At 37.0% G+C, this 25,678-nt stretch overlaps 1 protein-coding gene across 1 annotated transcript; it reads left to right on the top strand.

The window, feature by feature from the left end:
• The first annotated feature begins 408 nt into the window (after positions 1-408).
• On the top strand, positions 409-2,052 carry LOC139719135 (toll-like receptor 8). Its single transcript, XM_071630566.1, has one exon. The coding sequence runs from the start codon at positions 409-411 to the stop codon at positions 2,050-2,052; it is 1,644 nt and encodes a 547-aa protein (XP_071486667.1).
• Positions 2,053-25,678: the final 23,626 nt, after the last annotated feature.

Raw genomic sequence — 25,678 nt, 5'->3', positions numbered from 1 at the left:
ATCAACGAGGGTGACCTGGAAGAACTCCAAAGTCCAAACCAGTGTACCTTGATGGACTTTACAGACAACAGAGTGACACGAGTAGAAAAAGCCAGTTTTCACGGAACACATATTCGTGGTGTATCATTCAAACGCAACCCATTATCACTTAGTGGAGCCAAGCAAGTGATTGAGGCCGTGGCTTATTCGTCGGAAATCACTTTTATAAGTTTTAATAAGATAAAACTAGGCAGCTTCACCGAAGACCTGTTTGCACCGTTAAGAAACACTCCAGTGGAAAAATTGTACCTCGGTGAGAACAATTTCACGACTCTCCCTGATAAAGTTTTCAGACATTTGACACGTCTACATCGCTTGTCACTTGTGATAAACACATTGAAAGAAGTTTCCTTTGTTGCCTTTAAGAACATGAACGCGACAACCGTTCTGTTTCTCTCCTCATGTGGTATCAGTAGATTGACAACGCCTGATGCACCTGGCATACTGATGCCTGAGTTGCTTAACCTCCACCTTGAAAATAACGCTCTAATCGAGATTCGTGCAAATGAGTTTGTAGGCTTTCCTAAGCTTCGACATTTGTCCCTTTCCTACAATAACATTAGATATATCAACCTCCATGCTTTCTCTGGTTTAGAAAACTTGTTGAGAATTCACCTCAATCAAAATAACTTGATAGACAACCTGGGGGTTAACGTTTTCCAAAACTTACCGAGTCTGCGTGTTCTCGATATCAGTGAGTCAAAGATAACTAGCCTGAACCCACGACAGTCGCTTTCAGGACTGACAGTACTCGAAGAATTATTACTGCAGGGAAATAACTTGCACGTATCTGACCTGTGTAATGCTGAGAGATATGTGTCTCTTTTCCAGGACATGCATAATCTACAGAACCTTGATCTCAGCAGGAACTTGTTCAGAGACGGTTTTCCACCATCATGCTTCAAAGATCTCAGAAATATCCGCCGATTGTATTTGAGAAGTGCTTCACTAAGTGCACTTCAGCCAAATCTTTTCGATAGTTTGAGGTATCTTGAAACTTTAAGTCTGGATGACAACATACTGCAGGAACTCCCTTCCTCAATTTTCTCCTTCCAGTCGAACCTTGCCACGTTGTACATAAGCAGGAACCAAATATCATCTCTACCCACTCCGCTAATGAGCAACTTGAAAAACCTCTCTCACCTACTTCTGGCGCGAACTGATGTTTCAGTTCTTCCAGAGGATGAATTCTCCTCACTCCTTGCCAATATCGATGTAATAGACTTGTCATATAATTCTTTATCTTGTAGCTGTAAGAATGCATGGTTTCGAAATTGGGTTCACGCAAACTATGACAAGGTTTTCTTGAGCAGTACGAAATGTTCCCGTGATTCGCCAAGGGAATTCTCTGGGAAGAGATTCATCGACTTTGATCCCACTCTCCTCTGCGGACCCAAAGTCCTCATGTACGTAGGAATATCTATAACATCGGGCGTCACAATCATCTGCACAATTCTTATCTATTACTACCGATGGTGGATCAGATACAAGCTATTTCTGCTGAAACTCTGGATCATTGGCTACACAGAAGTCATCGACGACAACGACTACAAATACGACATCAATATCGTATTTCATGACGATAATGAAAAGTGGGTGCTAGACTACCTAGTTCCGAAGCTCCGAGACAGAGAGCCAGAGGCGGAGCTATGCGTTGGCGATGATGACTTTACAGCTGGAATGCCATGGATCGAAGCCATAGCAGATGTGATCGACAACAGCTACAAATCGGTTTTTATAGTCACCAATGCCGCGATCAGCAACGGATGGTACATGACGAAATTACGCTTGGCTGTTCAACACATTAATAGCTCAAAGCGTGACGCAATTCTGTTAATATTCCTGGAAGACATAGACGACAAGAACATGCCTTACACCATTCGTGTTTTGATGGGCGTCAACCGGCCCTATTTGCTGTGGTCTGACGATCCCAGATATCGCGAATATTTCTGGGATGAGCTCATGAAAACTGTGTGGAAAACAGTCAAGATAGATTTCATATTACCTATTTAAGTTGCGCAGAGGATCACCGTGATGAGAGCATTTTAATGATAACAATGCGTTATCTTTTTTTTTATTTAGCTAGTCTTGACGCTTGTTTAGATAGGGTTGATTGGTCAAGTGTTTGTGATACTGATGATGTTAATGTATCATTCGATAATTTTATGGAAGTAATCAATAAGCATTTAGATGATTATATTCCTAAATTAAAAGATAAGTCAGTAAATTATAAAATAACACCTAAACTTCCATGGATTTCGTAATCTCTCCTCCGTTCAATTAACAGGAAAAATAGGTTGTATTATAAATTCAAAATGAAAAAAAAACTGAGGAGTCAAAAGATAAATATACATCATATAAGAATATTTTGATTAAGGTCATTCGATCGGAAAAGCGGAAATGTTATATCATTCAGATAGAAAAATATAAATATGACGTAAAGAATACATGGAATATATTAAAGCAGGCTATGAATATATCAAAAAAGAAATTGAATTTTACAAAGATAAGATTTGATAATAAAATTGTTGAAGATCCTGGTGATATAGCAAATATTTTTAATTCTTATTTTTCAATGATTGGAGAGAATCTGGCAAAAGAAGTATCGCAGTTCGATACGCATTTTGCAAAATTTTTAGGTCAATCCAATCCCAGTTCTATTTTTTTAGCTCCAACTACGAAATATGAAATAATAGACATTGTTACTGCAATCAATAATAAACGAAGTGCCGGTTATGATGATATAAGTAATTTTATTATAAAGGGAATTATATTTTCTATTGCGGATCCAGTTTCTCATATCTTTAATAAATCCATATTACATGGTGTTTTCCTGATTGTATGAAAATTGCTAAGGTGTGTCCTTTATTCAAAAAAGGAGACAGTTTTGATATAAGTAATTATAGACCTATTTCTCTACTTTCATCCCTATCTAAAGTTTTGGAAAAATTGATATTTACAAGAACGATTAAATTTCTTAATTATTATAATGTTTTTACGAATTTTCAATTTGGGTTTCGTCAGAAACACAGCACCATTCATGCTCTTTTGAAGCTTATTGATAACGCCGCGCATACTATAGATGACCATTCTCATCTTGTTGGTATCTTCCTTGACTTCTCCAAGGCCTTCGATACAATTAATCACGAAATTTTACTTCATAAATTGCCTCATTATGGTATACCAGGGAAGACCTTGGAGTGGTTCAGGAGTTACCTGCAAAACCGAAAACAATATGTATTTTTGAACGAGCACAGCTCTAGTCTTGAAGTCATTAAATGTGGCGTCCCTCAGGGTAGTATATTAGGACCTTTACTTTTCATCATTTACATAAATGATTTTTGTAGATCATCCGACATACTTTCTTTTATACTTTTTGCCGATGATTCAAATATTTTCTTCTCCCACCAAAATGCAATCACTCTTGTCCATATTGTTAATTCTGAATTAAAAAAGTGACTCAACGGATAAGAGCCAATAAATCATCACTGGAATCTTCAGAAAACTAAGTAAATGTTATTCAGTAAGTCTATAGAAGTTTTAAGCACAGATATCATCTTTGATGACGTTCACTTAGAGCGTGTATCTCATACAAAGTTTCTCGGTATTACAGTGGACGATAAACTTTCGTGGAAGCCTCATATTATTAATATCAGTAAAACAATTTCGTGTAATATTGGTATTATTAATAGACGTAAATCTCATATCCCGTTGTCTTCTTTGCTGACGTTGTATTTTTCATTGATATTACCTTATTTGAATTATGGAATCTTAGCATGGGGTAGTGTCCATCAAACCTTATTAGGTAGATTATTGTTATCACAAAAAAGGCACTTCGTATTATTTGTGGCGTTTCGTCACGTTCCCATGCAGATCCATTATTTGTTAGATATAAGATTTTAAAAATCAAAGATTTGTTTTTCTTTCAGCTGGGTCAGTTTATGTTTAATTATAACACAAATGCACCTTCCAGCATTTCTTATTCAATGTATCCACGAAATCAATCTTTTCATAATTATCCCACCAGGCGATCAAATGAGTTTCATTTACCCCTTCTGAGAACGTTATTGGCTCAAAATGCAATTATATACACTGGCCCTAAATTTTGGAATTCTTTAAGTTGTGATATGAAATATTCGTTATCTTTGAATTCGTTTTAGCGCAAGTTATTTTTTTTTTTGAACTCATATTAAGATATATACGATTCATTACTTAGCTGGTCTTTACAGCCTTAGGGTTCATCGTCAATCATTGATTTCATCATTATGTATTTCTTACATTATCTTATTTGTACAAACCTTGCTCGGCTGATCGACCTGAAACACCTTAATTCCCTCTTTCCTTTTTCTTTCTCTCCTTTCTTTCCATTATTCTTTTGTGTTTTATTACTGTCATGGTATACCCTACTGTAAAGTCATGTAATGTCGTTGAGTTTCTACTGTCTTGTTCAGTCCTGTCTTGTTCTGTCCTGTTTTTGTAAAAAAAAAAAAATGTTTAATGTATTCACAAGAATCTTTTGAGTGGTTCACAATTTACAAGCATGCTTCTCAGTGAACCTCTAAGTTCTTTTTTTTCTCCAAACATAACTTTGTATTTTGCCGGTATGCATGTATAATTTCGTATCTGTTAACCATTATCTACCATGTAAAGTCGAATACATGCCTATGTTATATCTTCTGATTCATTTCGTGTTCTGTTTGCCGAAAAAGAAAGAAAGAATGAAATAAATGAAATGAAATGAAATGAAATGAAATTCACAAATCATAACCTCTTCACTGTCCAGCTTTTTAGGAGGCCCATGACACCTATTCTATCACCCCAACGTTACCAAGTACCCACTTTCACAACACGGTTAAAGTGGAATTCCACTGCTGGAGTTGAAAGTTAAAATAGTCTGAAAAGAGGGATTAACATTTTAAGAGGAATTAACATTAACAGTGAACATTTGATCAAAGTCGGATGAAAAAGAAAGATATTATGACATTTTTGATTTTTGCTAATATTTCAGAAAACAGTTTTTGAACAATCAATATGAATATGCAAATAGTGAAGTGGCGATGTAATTCCCTCACAATTTTTTTTTTCATTCAAATGCCTTTACGACCCTGATCCTGATATACCCTTTTTCTAATCATTTCCATGAAGTTGTTCAAAAAAGTATAACACCATGTTTTACACTTCGAGAACATAAACATGTAATTTTTATCATTTTTTTCTTTTGTACACGGTCGATGAAAAATTAAGAAGTGATGATATCATTAGCTCACTCGTACGAGAACTGTACGAGAATTGATCAACAGCTTACCCTGATGCATGTAGGCTAGTTGGCCCTGTCAGTTGGAAGCCTCTTCATCAACGTTCTCCATTCTCTTCTATCAAGGGCCAAGGTCTTGACATGTTGAAGTCTCTTTCCATCCTTTTGGCAATCTCCTTGATTTGTTCCTCTGGGGCGGTCGATTGGTCTTCTCTTCTTGGGTTCCCAATCATTTACTATAAGTTTATCACTAATTAGTATTCAGGAGAAGGGTAATTGCCCTAATGCCATCCTTTTGGATGTCTCTGCTTGAACGGTGAGCATGAAATTAAAAACAATACTTCTCTAAGACAATAAGTATGACTTCATTCATGTTGTTTAGAGTAAGTTTCCCCCGGTATAATATAAAAAAACAAGAGTATTGGAAGGCAAAATGCATGAATTCATTCAGGCTGATTCAAAAGATACCCCCACTCCCATCCACATCTCATAAGAAAAATACTCTATAGCAAAATGTATGAATTTGTTTATACTGATTCAAATAAGTTACCCCCAGGATGTATACGGTGACTAGGACGGCATTGTGTCTTCTTATACAAACCAAACAGAAACGAAACAACGAACAGGGGAAGAGAGAAGCTCTATGCAGCATAATATTCCTTGACACATCTGGTGCTTACACACATAGTGAGAATTTCACACAATTATATTCTTATAGATGTTACGCACCTGTGTTGTCATGCTGAGATGTTTTCATTGAATTACAGTAGCCCTACATCTGTTTTGCCCCATCTCTTCTTTTATTTTTATTAAACCTTCAAAATTCAATTACATAGCAGGATGATTATAGGATAGATAGTTAAATACAGTAAAACAAGCACAAAAGTAAAACGACATATATTATATTCATATATATATATATATATATATATATATATATGTACAGTATACAATCGAGAGCGCTAGAGGGAGAGAGGGAAAGTATATAAACATTAAGAGGAATATACAAGGCGAGGCGACCATGAATGATTATACCGTAATATTTTGTGTTAAAATGGCTAATCAGTCGTAATGGTGGCCTTGATTGAGGGTAAGAGGAAACAACCTTCACATTGATTAGAAAACACGTGATCACGTACATGCAATGAAATCTTGCAAAAGCATGTTTTTGACACGCACATCTCCGTTTGTAGCGCTATATACTGTAGCAATGCGACGCTTTATAGCGTCATTGCCTTTTTGTATTGATATTATTTTAGTTAACAATTAATAGATGATTAGTAAATTTGTCATTGTTGAAACCAAATTTATATATTGCAACATATATAATCATATATCATATCGGAGTTCATATTAGGTCTACATTAAAAAGGAGTAAAGGTGTTTATCATTATGTTCTGTCGATGAATGACAATAAAACTGGAATTTGATTAAATTGAATTGAATTGCATTGGATTCTTCATATTTAGCAGCCAATCAACACAGTACCATGTAGTTTTAACTTTTGAAGTTCATTATTACGTTCCGCGGTCCCTAAAATTAGTAAACAGTGATAAGCCATTTGCAAGTAACGTGTAGATGACTTCGCCATTAGCTCCCGTTAGAGTCAATGAGAGCATTTGTGACCATGCATCACAAAAGGAACAAAAAGTCGCACGCAGTGATTTTGTGTGAGGACTGAAAATAGGTCAAATGGGTCAACCAAGCCAATTTTGAGTTTTTCTTATTTTCTGAAAGAGCAAGTCTTCTACATTATGTTGAAATTTGGGGTCATAACACAAACAGGAAACTGCGTTTTTACAGTTTTTCTCAAACACTTTATTGCCGAACAGTCATACAGTTTGATCAGATGTTTGTTATATAGAGTCCCCATTCCATTTCTTAAAAGCCCTGTACACACTCTTCACGTTCAACTCTAATACCTTTTGAAAGGATAATGCTACTGCTTTGAAAGTTGTCATTAATCATGGACAAAATGTGTTGATAAGGCATGCCCAATTTCAGCTTAATTTGATAATTCCTTCATTATTATTGCTCCGGTGGTTGACACCCTGTTTTTGTCCCATTCATGGCACAGCTGCTAGGGTGGCTTGGAAAAGATTAAGCGTTTGAATAGACTTCTTTACTTCAGAGCCTCTTTTCTCAGTTCACACTTTTCCAGAGTGTGTGCTTTCTTTCCAACATTTAGATTGGTTAGGAGAGTCTATTTGAATTGAGTTATACATCATTTAAAAGTCTAGAGTCTGCTCTTTTAGAATCTGCCCTCAACTAAAAATCCACATCTGGCGACTTTTTGTTTGTTTTGTGGTGCAGGGTCACATTTACATTCTTATCGAAAAAAAAAATAATAAAAGAACATAATGCGTTTAATAGACAGTGACAGTTGACCGGCTTCACTGCACACAACCAAAGGCTGCGATCTCTGTGTCCATGGTGATGGAAGTAAACATATCATCTGCACAGTTACTATTTGCCGAGAAAATCGAATGGCTGAGGATACTAAGCTAAAGGCCGTGTCACACCTTTCCGGGCAAGCCTTGCGTGCGACTTGTGAAGAACAATTTTTACTACCCGGAGGTCCCCACACTGATTACCCGCGCATGACAGTACCTAGCACGTATCTCACTCGTAGTCGGCCGGAGGTGCGCACGCAAATCTTTTTACCCGCAACCATGTTTAGGCCCTATCACACCTTTCCGAGCATGCTACGCGGGCTTGTTGCGTGTGGGGATTTTCCAGCATACCGGACAATTTCTGAAGGCCGTGTCACACCTTTCCGGGCAAGCTACGCGGGCTTGTTGCGAGGAGGGTTTTCCAGCACGGAGGAGAATTTTCAGCGGGCGGATAAGAATGTTTGCGAGTTTTGCACTTGTTTCATACCTGCTAGACTCGTGCTACTCACATTCTACTTGCCTGTATTCCGTGTGACCTGCGTGAGAGCCTCGAAACCGACCCGTTTTCTGTTACGAGCGACGTACGGGTACTGAGAATTACCTACGTTGGAGTTGCCTGCGAGGTGCTGCCGGTAAGGGTCTCCTACTGGTCTTAAGCGTGTACCTCTGCGAACGAACCCCCACGATTCACTCGGAACAAGTTTTGAGCATGCTCAAGGCATTGTCATACTGTATCTGGGGAAGTTTTGAGGCTTGACTTGCGAGGAAACAAATTTGCTACTCGGAGCTCTCCGCAGTTGGTCCGCATCTTGCCTGTAGTTGTGACAGGGCCTAAACATGGTTGCGGGTAAATAGATTTGCGTGCGCACCCCGGGCGACTACGGGTGAGATACGTGCTAGGTACTGTCACGTGCGGGTCATCTGTGGGGACCTCCGGGTAGTAAGAATTGTTCTTCACAAGTCGCACGCAAGGCTTGCCCGGAAAGGCGTGACACGGCCTTGAGGACGGACAAGGATTTAGTCGAGTCAGAGCATGTGTCCTACTTGCTGGACGCGTTCTGCATAAAGTCTATATGCGGGTATACTGTGTGACCTGTGTACCAGTCCCGTTGGTGCTGACAACTCAGAGAAGGAATTCCTCTGAAGGAATGACAGAAGTCCCACAGAATGTCATTATCTTGCTCAAGACTTGGCTGCGGTTAAATGAGACTAGCGTGGGCACCTCCGGGCAACTACAGGCGAGATACGCGCCGAGTACTGTCAGTTGCGGACCAACTGCGGAGAGCTCCGGGTAGCAAATTTGTTTCCCCGCAAGTCAAGCCACAAAACTTCCCCAGATACGGTATGACAAGGCCTTGAGCATGCTCAAAACTTGTTCCGAGTGAGTCGTGGGGATTCGCTCGAAGAGGTACACGTAGAACACCAGTAGGAGACCCTTACCGGCAGCACCTCTCAGGCAACTCCAACGCAGGTACTTCTCAGTACCTGTAAATCGCTCGTAACAGAAAACTGATCGGTTTCAAAGCTCTCAGGCAGGTCACACGGAATACACGCAAGTAGAAGATAAGTAGCACGAGTTTAGTAGGTAAAAAAAGTGCAAAACTCGCAAAAATTCTTGTCCGCCAGGCATCGCCAGGGAAAATTCTCCTGCGTGCTGGAAAATCCCTCCTCGCAACAAGCCCGAGTAGCTTGCCCGGAAAGGTGTGACACGGCCTTAATTTTATATGATTATTTTGCACGCGCGCCCTCCGTTATGAGCTGCACCATTGGCATAGTTTGGAGTCAAGGTCGTCACCATGACTCCCCTGGCCACGTGACCATCTGAGTGGTAGCTACGGCGGACGGTAAAGCTCGTCCGCGATAACGTTATACATGTTAAATGTGATTAAACATTCATCTACTTTGGACGTTAACAGCTCGAGTTCTCGTCGTCTTAAGCAGAACTTCTCATTATTCCCACCCTGTGTCTCCGTGCCGTACTGTTGCAGCGCTTTTTCACACAGTGTAAATCAAGCATGGCCAATCAATTTAGTCTTTGTGGTTTTGCTCTCCTCGGTAAGTGAATACTGGAAAAATTGTGACTTTTTGCTTTAATTTTGTGTGATTTTTTTTTATTTTCGTACATCCAATCACTAAAGGCTCGACGTAGAATTTGTTCTTTTCTTATTCTGTAATAAATAGTTTCAGTATAGAGGAACCAAAATTAAATCAATTCATCTGGACTTACTGTTTTACTTCCGAGAACGGTTTCACGTCCTATCCTAATGTAATATATAAACTTGGTAAACAAAAAATATTAATTTATTTATTGATTGATCTATTCATTAAACTAATATCAGTACACATGACCATAATAATAATTATGTAGCGTCGCATTCCTATGGGTCATTTCACGTTAAGTGTACACTTTTTTTTCTCACGGGGGGTCAAAAATGAAAGTTGTTGTTCGGGGAAAAAACATACAGATTCTAAAACCTTAGGGTATATTCCATCTATATCTAAAATTAAAGAGCGTCAAGTCCATGTTTACATCTTTAAATAGTTTCCTAAAATATAGTCACAAAAACAGGCGTCTGGAGAGGACATTTTGTTTAACAAGAAACACATCAGCTTTATCAAGCCTGTAACTGCTACAAAAATGGTTCTCTGTGTATCTATATGTATCTGTATTACTGATCCAATGTCAATTTACTCATTTAAACTTCAGTCTAGCCATATTTTGCCACAAAACTGATGTATCATGTGGCAAACTGAGATATGGAGGGGCAAATTGTATTTAGTGACATAAAAAAATTATAATTTTTCTTCGTATATAACTTCAAATTTGATGCACAGTGTTTTATTTAAGTCTAAATTATTTGTTGTTGTGTATAATGATTAAGTAATTGCAAGAACCAATCAGCTGTGAGCTTATAAACCTTAGTATATTCAGGGGTGTTGGAGAGGACAATTATTTAGCAACAACCTCTACAATTATGAACACCAACTATATGAGCTAATATGTGAATTTATACGATGCATCAATCAGTTTTAACCTTTCTGCATAAATACTCCAGATGTTATTGCAATGCTCAAGAGCCAAATCACATTAAACAGTAAAAAACTTCCGAGTGGACACCCAAGTACAGCTCCAATTACTTATAAGAAAATATTGCCTGAAAATTTTGAAGTTAACGCACAATAACACGTTTATTAAGCAATGTTTTACTATAAAAGGAATGCTGTTGTTGTTCATTGATATATCATTGTTAATATTGTGGTCTTATTATCTACCCAATGGGAACTCTCAAAGAATGAATAACTGATAAGTTCTGGAGAGGACATTTTGTTTAACACTAAAATTTGGAAGCAAGACTGCTGAAAGACCATGAAACTTGTTTGATCTCTCTATGGTCTTTCAGTGCACTTCTCTGAGGTCTTTCACAATTCCTGATTGATCTGTCAGGGGTCTTTGTGGTCTCCAAAACTTCTTGAAATGGTTCAAAGCAGTCTTTTAGTAGTCATTCACGAAAATGGTCTGCTGGTGATCTGTCAGGGATCTCTCAATTAAATTGCAAAGGTGTTATTATTGTCTCTCCATGATCTTGTGACAGTCTCTCTTTTCTTTTCTTGTTTTTTGTTTTGTTGTTGAGATCATTGAAAGACTGCTGAGAGATCATTGAGAAATCATTGGAAGACCAGTGAAAGTCCATAGAAACCAGTGATAGACATGCATGGAGATTGCGAAAAGATCTTTTTTGAATCCAAGATCCCTTAAAGACTGTTTAAAGACTGTTGTAGGACTAGTGTAAGTTCCGCAAGACAACAAATATCATCATAAACATAACTGCACTGCAATATTCCGATTCATATTACAGGGATTTGTTATCTTGTTCTTTCACAATTCTTGCAGTAGTCTCAGTCTTTCTATTAGAATTCTCTCCGTGGTCTGCGGCAGTGCTTTAGATATCTTGATTGATCTTTCAAAGATCTCTGGCACTGTAAGAGATCTCTCAATAGTCTTATTGGTCTTGATAAACTTTTAGCTGTCTGCAAGATCGGAGCAGGGATCTTGCTGGAAAAGTTGTTTTTGGTCTTTTGATGGTCTTGCAGGGGTTTCAGGAACCACTCCAAAGAGACAGCAAATTTCACTGATTCTGAAGCATTACTGAAACAGCTTGGCAATTTTCAGTCTTTCAGTGGTCTTTCAATGGTTTCCATTCTGTGGAACAGGGGCTAATGGCAGTCTTGACTTTCGATTTTCATGTAAAGTTATTATTAGGCAAGACAAATCTGGCTTTGCTTTTTCTGCTGTTGTTTAAAACTCAGTCAATACATTTCAGCACTAATGCTGGTAGCATAGTTAGCATCCAAGAATATTAACCAATTGAAAACAAACATGAAACACTAGACTGGGTAGCCTGTAATAAGAGGTTATACTGATTAGAGTTCTCTGTCAAATCACAAATGAAAAAGACAAATTCGAAGCTGAGGTTTTCAAATTTCACAAATGTAACAGAATGTTTTAAACCATTATGTACATGATATTGTGAATTAGAATGTTTCAAGTGATATGACACTTTAAACAACAAATTTTGAATGACACACATGGCGTGCAATAAATATTGATGGACCAAGAAATTCATGCCACGGGGAATCACCATGTACTTGCATAATTATATATACCTGCACATAAAGGCCTTTAAGAGAAAGGAAAGGAAATCAAACCGAAGGTGCAAATCAGGAAAGCATGGGTAGCAGGGGTAGCATGGGTAGCAGGGTAGCATGGAGGAGAGCCATCAAGGAAATACATACTGTCTCATCCTACAATAAAACTGGTAGAAAATGGTCTTTAAATGATGAATACCCCATCAATTTGTTGCAAAACTCTCTTAAGGGAGCATACTTCTAAGTGGAGTATAGCATATTAAAAAAAAAAATGAATAGGCCAACTTACTTTGTACCCAACATGAAAATGGGGAGTGAAACAGTGATGTATAGTGTTCCGGATTCGATTACCTGCACAAAAATCATTTATCTCTTGATTAAAGTGACCAAATTGTAAATGCAATCATGTGTTAAAATATGTGTCCTCTCCAGAACAACATGAAGGCATGCAGTATATTGTTTTCCAGGCTAGTAAATAATTGCCATGATCAGTAGATTTTGTCAGTTACACAGTTACAAACAGTATCACATTAATTTTTCTTGACTATCAAAATATGGTGTGAGAGTATTGCCGCCACTGACTTCCGATATTGCTCAATTACATAGATGAACTAATGAAAATCAATTCTAGAATAAAATTCTAGCAGTTGAAATGTTTTTTTATGATTTCTGTTACAGTATGCAACAACAGACCATTATTTTCTTACATAAAAGAAGGAGTTTTACTGTTAAAATTTTTGTTTCTGTACATTGTTAAAAGATGAACTACCTTTGTTCTGGAGAGGACATGCTGTTTAACGCTGCATTAATGTAAGATACTGACCATCTACAAGAATTTAGAAAGAAAATCATATTTCATTACGTTGAATTGCAGTACACAATTATTTCTATACCACAATAATAGATATCAAAATCCTTAGTGCTTCAAAAAATGAAAATTGTACCTGTTCTGGAGAGGACACACTTTTAACGGAAAATTTATATATCAAAATAACCAAGCAGTAAAATAAATCCAACACATTATGTTCATTGATGTGTCATATGTTTTCACTTACAAACATTCTGAAGATTAAATCAGCAGCATTTTGGCACATCTTTATCGCTTTCATTCACTGCTAGTGACTTATATGTTCTGGAGAGGATACAATTTTTTTGTTTAACGGAAAAGATACCTTTTACAAAAACATTCATAAGTTCCACATTTATGAGTCAAATTTCATCAAATAAGCTTCAAAATGCTAAATAATGGTTGTACTTATATAATAAGAGGAATATACAGCACAACTTTCATTAAATTCATTTAAGATATCAATGAACTTTATCAAAAATGTCGAATGAGAATCCATTTTCCGTTAAAAATACACAAAAAATCCAAAATTTAAGAGAAATAATACTTGAACTGTCCTGAAATTGCAACTAGTAGGTTGGTGTTGATAAGGTCCATCAAACAATACCGCCAGTACAATAATGGAAATTCTAAAAATGGGCCAAAATAGGGAAAAATCAGTTTTTACAAAAGTGTACACTTAATGTGAAATAGCCCCTATATCAGCGCTACGATAAACCTTCCTGTTAGAAAGCAATATGTCCCCCCCCCCCAAAAAAAAAAAAAATACAATCGGATTTTTGCATCGGTAACTTCCAATATGATTTAACCGTCTAAATACTACTTCAGGGTCTTAAAATATAACATCTTAGCTATATTATGCAGAAGACCCCGTTCAATTTGGTTGAGTGGTCACAGAGATATGTGGATCATTGTAACGCATGTCATGGGTCTGATTCTTCTAAGTTAAGCACTCGGATGCTCTTGGAACTGCATAATGTGTGAACACAATGGGCAGAACTTGGAGGGAAGGGATTTGTGACATGCTCTTTAAACCTCCTCATTTCTCCTTGACCTATGAAGCAAATCGGATAGGGTTTCCTGTAAGATGCGGGTAATAAGTTACAGTTTCATACCCTGAAATTGTATTTGGATTAATTAGCAATTTTTATAGTTATCATTGTAGAAGGTCCCGTTGTATTTTTTTTTTTTGGAGGGGGGGGGGGACACACGGTAGTGATGAGTATGTTAAAAACATGTATTCACAGGAAGGGTTCATCGCATATACGTGAGCACTATCTCTATAATTACTGCGAAGGTCGTTTCCTCTTGTCCTCACTCATCAATGGTTATAAATCTACTCATCCTGACAGGAAAAGTGGAAGAGGTGGAAGTGTTGGTTTTCATATTACCCATTCATTTTCTCCCTCTCTGTTGTTTTTTCCTTGTGTGTTTGACTGTATCTAACTGTTTGTCTTTACGGTAGTTCTTAATAACCATCCTGCTATGTAATAATGCTATTTTGAAGGTTCAATAAGAATTAAAAAAAGAGAGATGGGGCAATACAGGTGTACACCTGCTGTTACAGCTGTAAAATGACTAATCAGTCGTAATTGTGGCATTTCATTTCATTGAGGGTAAGAGGAAAAGACCTTCGCATTAATTATAGAAATAGTGCTTTATATTACCCATTCACTGGCCCCCAAAGTAGAAACGACTTGACATTCTCTACATCTAGTGCCGAAATACTCTCTATTCAAGTTGATGTAACATCGGTATTCCCTTATGGAACAGTCATAGTGTTGCCACAAAGTTAAACACACTGTGATTTACAGTGTGAAACACAGTGAGTTATGTCACAATATGGTTACCTGTGAAATTCGGACATGTGGTAATGTTGTGTAATTATCACGCTGTGGGAAATCACATGGTGGATACTGTGGTAACGGGTGTCATCACCACATATCTGAAAATGTCACAGTGTGTCACATTCACATAATCCCCCACAGTACTGCCCACACACATATCACACTGTAATAGACTGTGATAGGTAACACAGTATGTCATTCTGAAGCATCCCATTCTTGATATCTACCACAGTCTCTCACACTGTGTTATCTACCACAGCCTCTCACTCTGTGTTGAATATCAACCACAGTCGGAAAAAAAAATCTGGGACAATCAATAGCCATATATCCCAGAATTTATCTGATACACTGTAAAAAATTTGTTTAGTTTCTAAACACCTAACTAAACACTTTTCTGTGACAGTTTAAAAACACTGCGACGTGTTTATATATTAAACATGTTTATGAACTAAACACATGCTGTGTTTATTTTCAGCACACCCTAGGTGTTTATCACACACACATGTTTATGTTTTAAACGGTTCTGATGTTTAAAAACTAAACACCTGCTGTGTTTATAGCCTAAACACCAAACGTTTACACCGTAATCACTCACAGTGTTTAAATACTAAACACCGCACAGTCACATAATCACCCACAATGTTTAAGATCTAAACACTGAACCAAAAAATAAACATGACGCACTGTTTACGATGTAAACACTGCGACATGTTTATTCGCTGTGACAGATTAAAAACACTGCGACATGTTTATTTGCCATTCTAGTGTTTATTTTCAGAACACATGTCTGATTTTTAGATCGATCACAAAATTGCATACACTAAACATGTGACATGTTTACATATTAAACATCGCAATTTCTCAGTGTTTATATGATACATGTTTACACCTTATACATGCCGAGTGTTTATATGAGACATGTTTACACATCATACATTCATACATGCTAATTTCTACGTGTTTAAATGAGACATATCATCATGCATGTTAATTTCCATGTATTTATTAATGTAAAGTGGATTGTTTCCACTTTTTTTGCATGGAATAAGATAAACGCATAACATTATATAGAATTTACCCAGTATGTACCAAATCATCAGCACACTTACATCGCATAATACCAGGGAAGACCTGGGTTAGCTTTCACAAACATTTTGGCTACAAGAGTTAAAGGCAATTCTCTGAATGCAAGTTATCAAAACATCAGTCAAAGCTTGGGCAATATCTGATGAATAATATAAGTTAAAATCCTTTAAAGGGGAAATCGAGTCCAATAAACAAGTCTGATAAAAAAGAGTAAAACCTTACCAGTTTAACAGTAAAAATTTGAATGAAATCGGATGAAAAATAAGGAAGTTATCAAATGAAGATTTGCTAATTTCTGCCAAGCAGTTAAAAGTGGATATGAATATGCAAATGAGTGTGTTGACCATGCCATAACCTCACAATTTTCCATTGATCGCGTACCCCCCAAAAAACGATGAAATTCAATGTTTATGTTAATGAAATGTGAAACATTATGGTATTGCTGGTTGAATAACTTCAGAAAAGTGATCAATTAGATATATCAGGACTTGAGCCTCGGGAATAATTGCGTTTGAATGAAAAACTTGAAATTAAGTAAGTTGTGAGGGAATGACATGCCCACGTTGCCATTTGCATATTCATATCAACTATTCAAGAATTGTTTCCTCAAAAATTAGCGAAACTTCAAAATGTCATAACTTCCTTATTTTACATCCGATTTCGATCAAAATTTTACCAATGAACTCTTAATATTTTATTTTTTCTTATCAGACTAACTTGTATTTGGACTGGATTTCCCCTTTAAATATTGCCATGTTATTGCTATACGACACAATACTGAGTTAAATGCAAGATACCTGGGAGTCATTGGCCTGTACGAAGACGTAAATGGAATTCTCTCCTATACACACAGTAAAGTTTGTATTTGCAGGAAATGACACATAACTCATTTTGGAGAAAAAAAAATATTGCATTTAACAATTACTTTTCAGTCACATGTAATTCTTAGCCTACTTTCAAGAATTGCCGTCTTTCTACCGTATTCAGAACTAATTCTTAGTATTGTAAAACAAACGAATAAACTTGTTGATTGTGAATTGCAACTCAACGCTTCGGAAGCTTGACATGTATGTAACACCTCCAGGAACATAACTGCAGTCTGTGAACAAATCGATGTCGACCTTGAAGATTGCATCAATTATTGACAAAGTGCTTTGGGGTGTACCCGAACCAAATTAGGCTCACGGCAAATTATACAATGCACAACACTATGGTCGTATTGGTACTGATCAGGGAGTGTAGATGATGCACTCGTCATAAAGAGACCCCCCCCCCCCCCACCAAAAAAAAATAAAAATAATAAATAAATAAATAAATAAATAAATAAATAAAAAATGTTTTCACTGTATTTAGCCTGTGGTGAACATCTGCACTCCCTGATCAGTACCAATAATGGAACTTAAATACATACATGATATTGTTCTTTTCACTGCGACGTCCACTGAAAGTACATGTAGGCTAACAGTACTGTATTGATTTTTCACTTTTGCTATTTCGAGAGAAATCTTAGAATGTTAGTGGTTTTCAAAAGGTGAGTGAGAAAAAACTTCTACCTTGCTAGAACCTTGGAGAAAGAAGTCAAACTCAATGGGTATACATGAATAGTCTATTAGAGTCTAATCAGTCTCATCATACTCCACATAATCATGGTATGGAGGGCTACTTTCAATCTCGACACAGCAGAATTTTTGGTAAAGACAAGAGGATATGAACAAAGAAAAAATAATGCATTGCAACTGGAGGGGGGAGGGTATGCAAGGCTGTCATGAACACGCGATGTGATCAGCAAGACTCCTCCCTTGTCAATTTGTCAGTCAGTTGCAAGACTCCTCCCTATTCTCCATGCATGTTGTACTACATTTCTGATACCTCTCTCCATGTGACAGATTTCAAGAATATCTCAGAAAGAAAATATTAACTACCGAATGCTGCATTTCCTATCAGGTCTACAGGAAAATTGCAAAGAATTCCAAACAAATGCAACTACTGGCCTCTTATTTGCGTCCAATATCTGCTGATTGTATTTGAAGCACCTGAGGGAAAAAAAAGAAATGGCTGATATTTTGATTTGATTTGTTTTGATTTCTATATTCCTTTTTGCACAAGAATATAACAGAAAGCCAATCGAACATTGTTCTTGAGTAATATATTAACAGTGAATTACAAGGATATTGGTTGATGAATAAAATGAAGTGAATAAAACTGTTTTTCTTAGTAGTGCAAAACGATTTCGAGCAAGTGTCTTTACATAATAGATAACATTACAATTTTACGTACCAGCTGTTAAAATAAGACAATTACACATATCTATCAGCAATAAGAATACAGGTGACCATTATCGTAAGCACAGAGGACAATAGAATCGCTTTGTTTTGGATATCCCTGCCATTTCAAAACCAATTTTCATCAAATAAGCATTGAATTCCTCTTCGAATTATATAGGCCCCCTACCTTCATATTTCTTTAGAGGTTCGTCATTATGTAATACACGCATACACGCACACGGAGAACTGAAGCCCCAGCACATTCAAACCCCTATCAACCCCCATATGATTTACTTTATTCTAGTATACAGGTTTAGATGCACACTGTCAGTGAAGAAAAAAAAACAATAAGAAGGTTGCTCTAACAGGTGGGATGCCTCCTAATAGGTCTGTAGTGCATCATGACGATGTGAGACATCACATGGCTAGCGGGAAAAAGATTATTAACATTCAAAATCATTATCCATGGTTCATTTCCTTCATATGGCATGTAGGCCTATAGATATACTGTATATCAGTATATCTTGCGATGTCCTTGTAATCCTCAGATGTTTGCACTTTTAGACGGGTTGTATAGAAGTAAGCGCATGCATCTTTCATTCTAATCCAGACAGGTTTGGCGTGATCCCCGATCAATTCTTCCATGACGTACTGGTGCTGGTAAAAAGAAATGATTACACAAGGAAAACAAATCAGTTGGCTTTGCAATACAATGGACTTAACTGCTCCCATAGATTCTGAAAATGAATGGATAGCAAAAAGTTGACTGAATCCATAAGCAAGTTCAAATTAAAAGGAATGACAGAATCCCTTCATCACATTAGCACATAGTGTCTTGCGTCAGTTTTTACTTACTCTGCTGAATTTTCTGGAAATAATTCAAGTCTTTTTGTTGTTGTTTCTTCTTTCTTATTCATCATCATTATCAAGCAGAGTTACGACCATACTGTATCCTTTGTCTCTTGGGTGAAGATTTTCAAATCTGTAACTTACACTTTCAACAATATTTGCAATAAATAAATTTTCCATGTCTATTTTAGCTAATGGATTGAATTCGGGAGTCGGGAGTAGGTAATCCCCCCCCCCCCTAAAAAAAAAACACACACACACAAACGAAAGAAGTTAAAGCATCTAAAATCTGCATTTTATAGAAACTCATTTACATACTCTTTAAGTACATAATATTCATTGATTTGGCCCTGCAATTTTGAGTACTGACTTACTTGATTTCCAATTTCCACATGGGCAGTATACAGTGATGTACTATCCCCAGTCGATTTACTCTGCTGACTACACCATGCCTCGTTCTCTGCCAGCAGAGGTAATGTCTTGCAGGATTCATACAGTAAACGTCAGGACATCATCGTCACCCACTTTGGTGCCATCGCCATCCCCTTCCAAGACATCCTAATGGGCTTTACATTCAATTTTCACCACCTGTTGAGTGAAGAATTTACAGGGAATAAAACTGAATTTCACTCAAAATATAGTCACTAACCCATCGTCATTCACATGAAAGATACTTCATAACTTCGTAAAATTAAAGATACAGTGAGTTTACCCGCTGGGCCGAGTTTACCCATAACTACGGTACCGGTAATTTGCAGAGTGTAGGCCTAGATATTGTAACGTTAACAACACTAACACGTTACAGTTAGAGCGTTCCCCGTTCTAACGTACTTAGTCGTTAGATTTAGAAATAGAAAACTAAAACAAACGAGCAAAATCTTTAAGGGCGTAGCTTATTTCCACGCCTACAACAGTTTTACATTAAACGAGGGCGATTTTGCAATAAATCTTGTTATTCACCGACTTAGCTGACTTAGCAGACTCACCGCTTTCATGCAGGCCGGCCAGGCTAGAACTTTATCCCTTCGACGCCATCTTAGCTAGATCCGCTCCTTTGTTATGCAGTGCGGCATGCAGTCAGCAGTGCAGTCAATCGAGTCGTAAGTGCAGTGTGTGGACGACCAAGCCTAGAACGAATGCGCACGTACTGTAGGCCTACGCACATCACGCTGCTGGGGCATGCAATCGCAGCACCAGCCGACCATTCAGACAGATCCATCCGTACAGGTACGTACGCGCGTGCACATCTCCTTTCCCGCCAATTGTGCATTGATTATGGTCATAATCATGCATAGCACGAGTGGGCGCTAGAAGCGCACGCACAGGGCACCACTGCGTGCGTTGTGGCCGCGGCCGTCATGTCACAATACATGCGCTGCTGACTTGTAGAGTACGAGTATAAGTGTTTATGTTAAACATGTGCGGTGTTTAGAACGTGTTTACGAGGCGTTCTAAATGTAAACGCGTCTGTTTAATCCTGACAGTAGAAGTGTTTAGGCCTAACCAACAAACATTTGGGTAATGCCTCGCCCTAAACCATGAACGAAATCATTAACAAAGGCAACTCCCATTTTTTTCTAGCAGTTAAAATATAGGACTGTACATGCGAAACCAAAATATAAATTTATTACAGTTTTATTACATATTTTTAGGTTATCCTTTTTCCTTATTGATTAGGCATTTCCATGAAAGGCCTAAAACATGAATTATTTCATAGTGCATCTTGATGTCGTAACAGTTTCCACTTTCTCGTGATAAAAGGAAACTAGAAATTGCAATTTACACACCATTTCCAACACTTCTCCATATATATATGGACATATTGAGATTAACATAACGTGACCAGAATAAACACTCCAACTAAACACTCCAAGCTAAACACTTTAACTCTCAATACTTTACACGTGCTATACACACCGGGTGTTTAGATGTTAAACAAAGTGTTTAGATTTTTAACACTGTGTTTAGTTCATAAACATGTCGCATGTCGCATTTTTTACAGTGTAGGCGAGTGATGGATTTCAGGACAAACATTATGGGCCTATATACCTAATAACCTGTGTTACTCCCAATATATAAACTCAAACAACAGTCTCATGTCCTATAATACCACTTACACTATAGTACCACTTTATTCCTGCAGACATCTATATAGACAGACTATTCCAAGATAGTCATCAATGTATCAATAATCAATATATTTATATATATACATATTTATAAGTCATTTATCTGTAACGTATTGAGGCACGGTTACTATTAGTAACCGTGCCTCAATACATTACAGATAAATGACTTATAAATATGTATATATAAATATATATATATATATATATATAATATATATATATATATATATATATATATATAATATATATATATATATATATATATATATATATATTGATTATATACATATTGATACATTGGTGACTATCTTGGAATAGTCTGTCTATATAGATGTCTGCAGGAATAAAGTGGTACTGCAGGTATTATAGGACATCAGACTTGTTTGAGTTTATTTATTTAAATTAGATAACACTACATCATCAAGATATAAAATTACCTTTTCATACAAAATTCATGAAACTGGGTATGACATAACATTATAAGACAATTTCTAATACACTTCAAAGAAGTGTCATCATAAACACTTTGAATATAGAATTCTTTTATGTATTTTTCGAAAATTAAGAATGCTTTTATGAATATTCATGAGCTCTGTAAAAAATTGTACCACAGGAATACCACAGAAATACCACATGAAGTAACACATGCTGTACCTCAGCACTCCCACTTTAGGTAATACTGTAGTAGTATAGAACAGGTTAAGTACTGCTTAAATCAAATGATATGATTGAAAGCATAACTCATCCATCAATTAAAATCTGGAATATGTGTTTTGTTTTTGTTTGCTTTTGTTCTGTCTTGTTCATGGATTACATATAGTATTCTTAGGTCAATTAAGATACGGAATAAGTGTCGTCTGACACATCTTTAACAACTGCAAATAAATTCAGTGAGTATTGAAACTGAATACTGAACTACCAAAATGGTCATTTTGCTTCCGGAGCAATGTGCTATCTCTTAACTTGACGAAAACAAGTTTCATTCATTTTGAAGGTAATAGAAGAACAAATCATGATCCAGAAAGTAATTTGTTATTCAAAGATGATATCGGAATTGACAAAAATCATGCATTAATCTATGGGTCTTGTTATACAATATATGATTATTTAGATTGGTCTGATCATGTCAAATACAATCTACTCCCATTGCACAAAGCATTGGCGTTCTACGTAAATTGCGACATTATCTTCCGGTGAAACTCTTCACATAGTATAATTCACTTGTTTTGACATATAACTTACTGCAACATCGTCTGGGCAACTTCATACAGTAGTACAAATTCAATATTTTTGCTCCGAAAGACAGCCATTCGTATATGTGCTGGAACTGGTTATAGAGCTCATACGGACCCAATATTTTCAAAAACACAAAATATGAAAGTCGACGACTAACATCTTACGCACCGCTGTCTTCATGTTACGGTACAATACTCGGTGTTCATTCTCTTATTTTATGAATATTTTTAAACTCAATAAACAAAGCCACTCTTTTTCCACAAGAAACGCCTCCAATATTCATTTGATAAATCTCCGAACTTGTTTAGCTACAAAATCAATTCGGCACACTGGGCCAGACGTATGGAATTGGCTCAATTGGCTCTATAAAAAAATGAATCTTAACACATAAATATGCTCGTTGCTGAATATCAGTGACCTAATTGACATATCCAGAACATGTATTCTTTAGTAATTTGAAGCAGTTTTATTCTCTGTTATACTCTGCATTCGCTTGAATGTTTTCTCTGTTTTCATTAGGCGTTTTCACATCAGCCCGATAAAAATCCAAGCTCGAAATATTTTCCGCGATTGCGAATTAGAGCGCTGTAGCGCGAATAGTTAAAAATGTTAAAATAGCTAATTCGACGGCTGAGTATGTGCAAACAGCATTAGTAATGTGTGTGCCCTCTCAAAAATTCCTGATGATTTGTGTGCAGTTTGCCTCGATCGATCGGGTCACACACGCTAGGCACGATGGGATTCATCGCGCTAATTTCTCGAGTCGTTTTCACATTATCAAATAGCGCGCTACTATCCCGCTATTTCAGAAATTTCCCGAGTTGGAGTCGAGTAATTGTCTCGATCCGAGCGATACAATTAGCGCGCTAATTTGTGTTCACATTATCAAATAGCGCGCTATTTCGCTATCGGGAAAATTTCCCAAGTCAGAAAATAGCGCTCTATTTCGAAACATCGGGCTGATGTGAAAACGCCTATAAATGACTGGTCCGTACGTTGCTCCATCCAGCCGTTACCTAGCAACAGGGTGAATGCACGTACATTATACTAAGTATTTGTTGTATTTGCCATGTTTGTAGTGTAGCGTATCAATTGCAGAATGAACGAGGGATCTTTCTATTTCCCTCCTTACCTATTCTCACCATCTTCCACTATCACTATCCCTGTCTTCTCTTTTTCGTCCAGGCTGCTGGCCTCGCCAGCTCACCTTATGTGAGCTAATTAGGCCACGTTAGGTCTGACATTTTCTTTTATTTACTTTTCGCAGACAAACCTGTTCATAATTAGACGGGCTGTACATGGAATAAACGATGACTATCATCGTACATTTCGCTGAATACGCATAGAAACGTCCATGAATAAGTAAATAAATGGAAAATAACTAGATAAATGAATGAATAAATAAATAAATGAATAAAAAGATAAATAACAAAATTTTGTCAGAGTCATGGAAACCAATGTGCTCACTGACGACAATGATAATGATGATAATGATGACAATATCAATAATAACAGTAAAAATGATCATGCAGAAAATCATAATATTCGTAAGATTTGTAAACGAATTGGACTACCATTAATTTTAACGTGAGTAGCAGTGTGTATTACTTATCGTGTGTGTGTGTGTGTGGGGGGGGGGGGTCATGTACAGTGGCACCATGCACAAAAAGACCATAATTGGGTGTATGCACGTCTTCACACACCCCTCCTTTTTTAAACTGCACTCGTATATCCTCAGGTTTAGTCTTTTCCTTTTTTTTCGGAATCTTCCTTCGCATGACTCAATAACGAAACACTCGTAAAACCAAACATCATTCAAAACGGAAATGTTAATCCTATAATAACACTAATTCATTAAGAATGAGAAGGGAATTAAACAACTACGTACAATCACACATCTACACACACACGTCATCACTCACAAAATACTGGTCTATGACATTTACCCCCCGGGCAACTACCCCAGACCCTTTTCCTGACCTTAACCCTAATCTTAAATCCTAACCTAACCCTATGAACCCAAACTCTAACCCTAAACCTAACCCTAAGCCAAATCTTTACTCTAACCTTATCACTAACCAGTATTTAGCCGTTGGTAATTGCCCTCGGGGGTAATTGCCCTGATACGCAAAATACTCCTACATCTTGACACACAATGCACATTATATACACACGCATGCGCGCACACACACAAACACACCCTTACACACAACAGACAAAAGACCGTATGTCACATTTTGATTCTTTGAGAGGTTCCTTCGATACGCCCAGATGATGGTTGTCTATTCTTCTTTTCTGAGATCCCCTACAAAGCTTTCATGAAGTTTCTGCTGCCATAAGGCTTACAACCATGGATGAATGCGGATATGTGCCTTGATTGTCCCAGCAAGGTCAAAACGTATATGATACTAAAGTATACGAACCCTACTACGTTTATAACGCGAGGTATATATGATGATGTGTACGTTGTAAAATTCAGAGTAACGATTCATTGTAAAAGCGAACATTGAGAATGACGAGCACCTATTCTATGGTTATTATTCTGGCTTCAAGACCATCCGCATTCGTACTACTTTACTTCCAATAAGACCAACGCCCTCTAACGACGAAAGAAGTTGCAGGTTGAGCTAGATTGTCATTTGCCTTCGGCAAAGGCCGTTGTGGAAGGGGCTGCAGTTGGGGTCTGGAAACTAGACTATTATGGATGCAATAGATCAAACTACGTAGTAAAGTTTAAAGTTTAGTAAAATAACTTTTCAGTTATGAACAAGTGCGAATTAGCTTCTTCCTATTCTTGCCATTGCATCCTGACCTTTTGTTAGTTATCTCAGTGTCAAAAAAAAAAAAAAAATCTTATCGATTTGTTATTTATTGTGCAAAAACGCGCTGTTAGAATTGTAAACCACGCTGGATATTTATCGCATACGAATGAACTTTTTATGAGCAATAAAATTTTGAAAATTCCTGAGTTATTTTCTTACAACGTTTGCCTGTTTATGTTTCAATTCTCAACTGGCCAATTACCAGATGCATTTTCCAAAATGTTCACAAGAAACTATACAGTTCATGATTATCCAACCCGCCAAC

This window comes from Diadema antillarum, unplaced genomic scaffold (genome assembly GCF_040938485.1).
Source record: "Diadema antillarum isolate AM-2024a unplaced genomic scaffold, OU_Dant_1.0 scf00000104, whole genome shotgun sequence".
Classification (NCBI taxonomy): domain Eukaryota; kingdom Metazoa; phylum Echinodermata; class Echinoidea; order Diadematoida; family Diadematidae; genus Diadema; species Diadema antillarum.
Note: the sequence above shows the minus strand (reverse complement) of the source record. Positions and strands in the feature narration are given on the sequence as shown.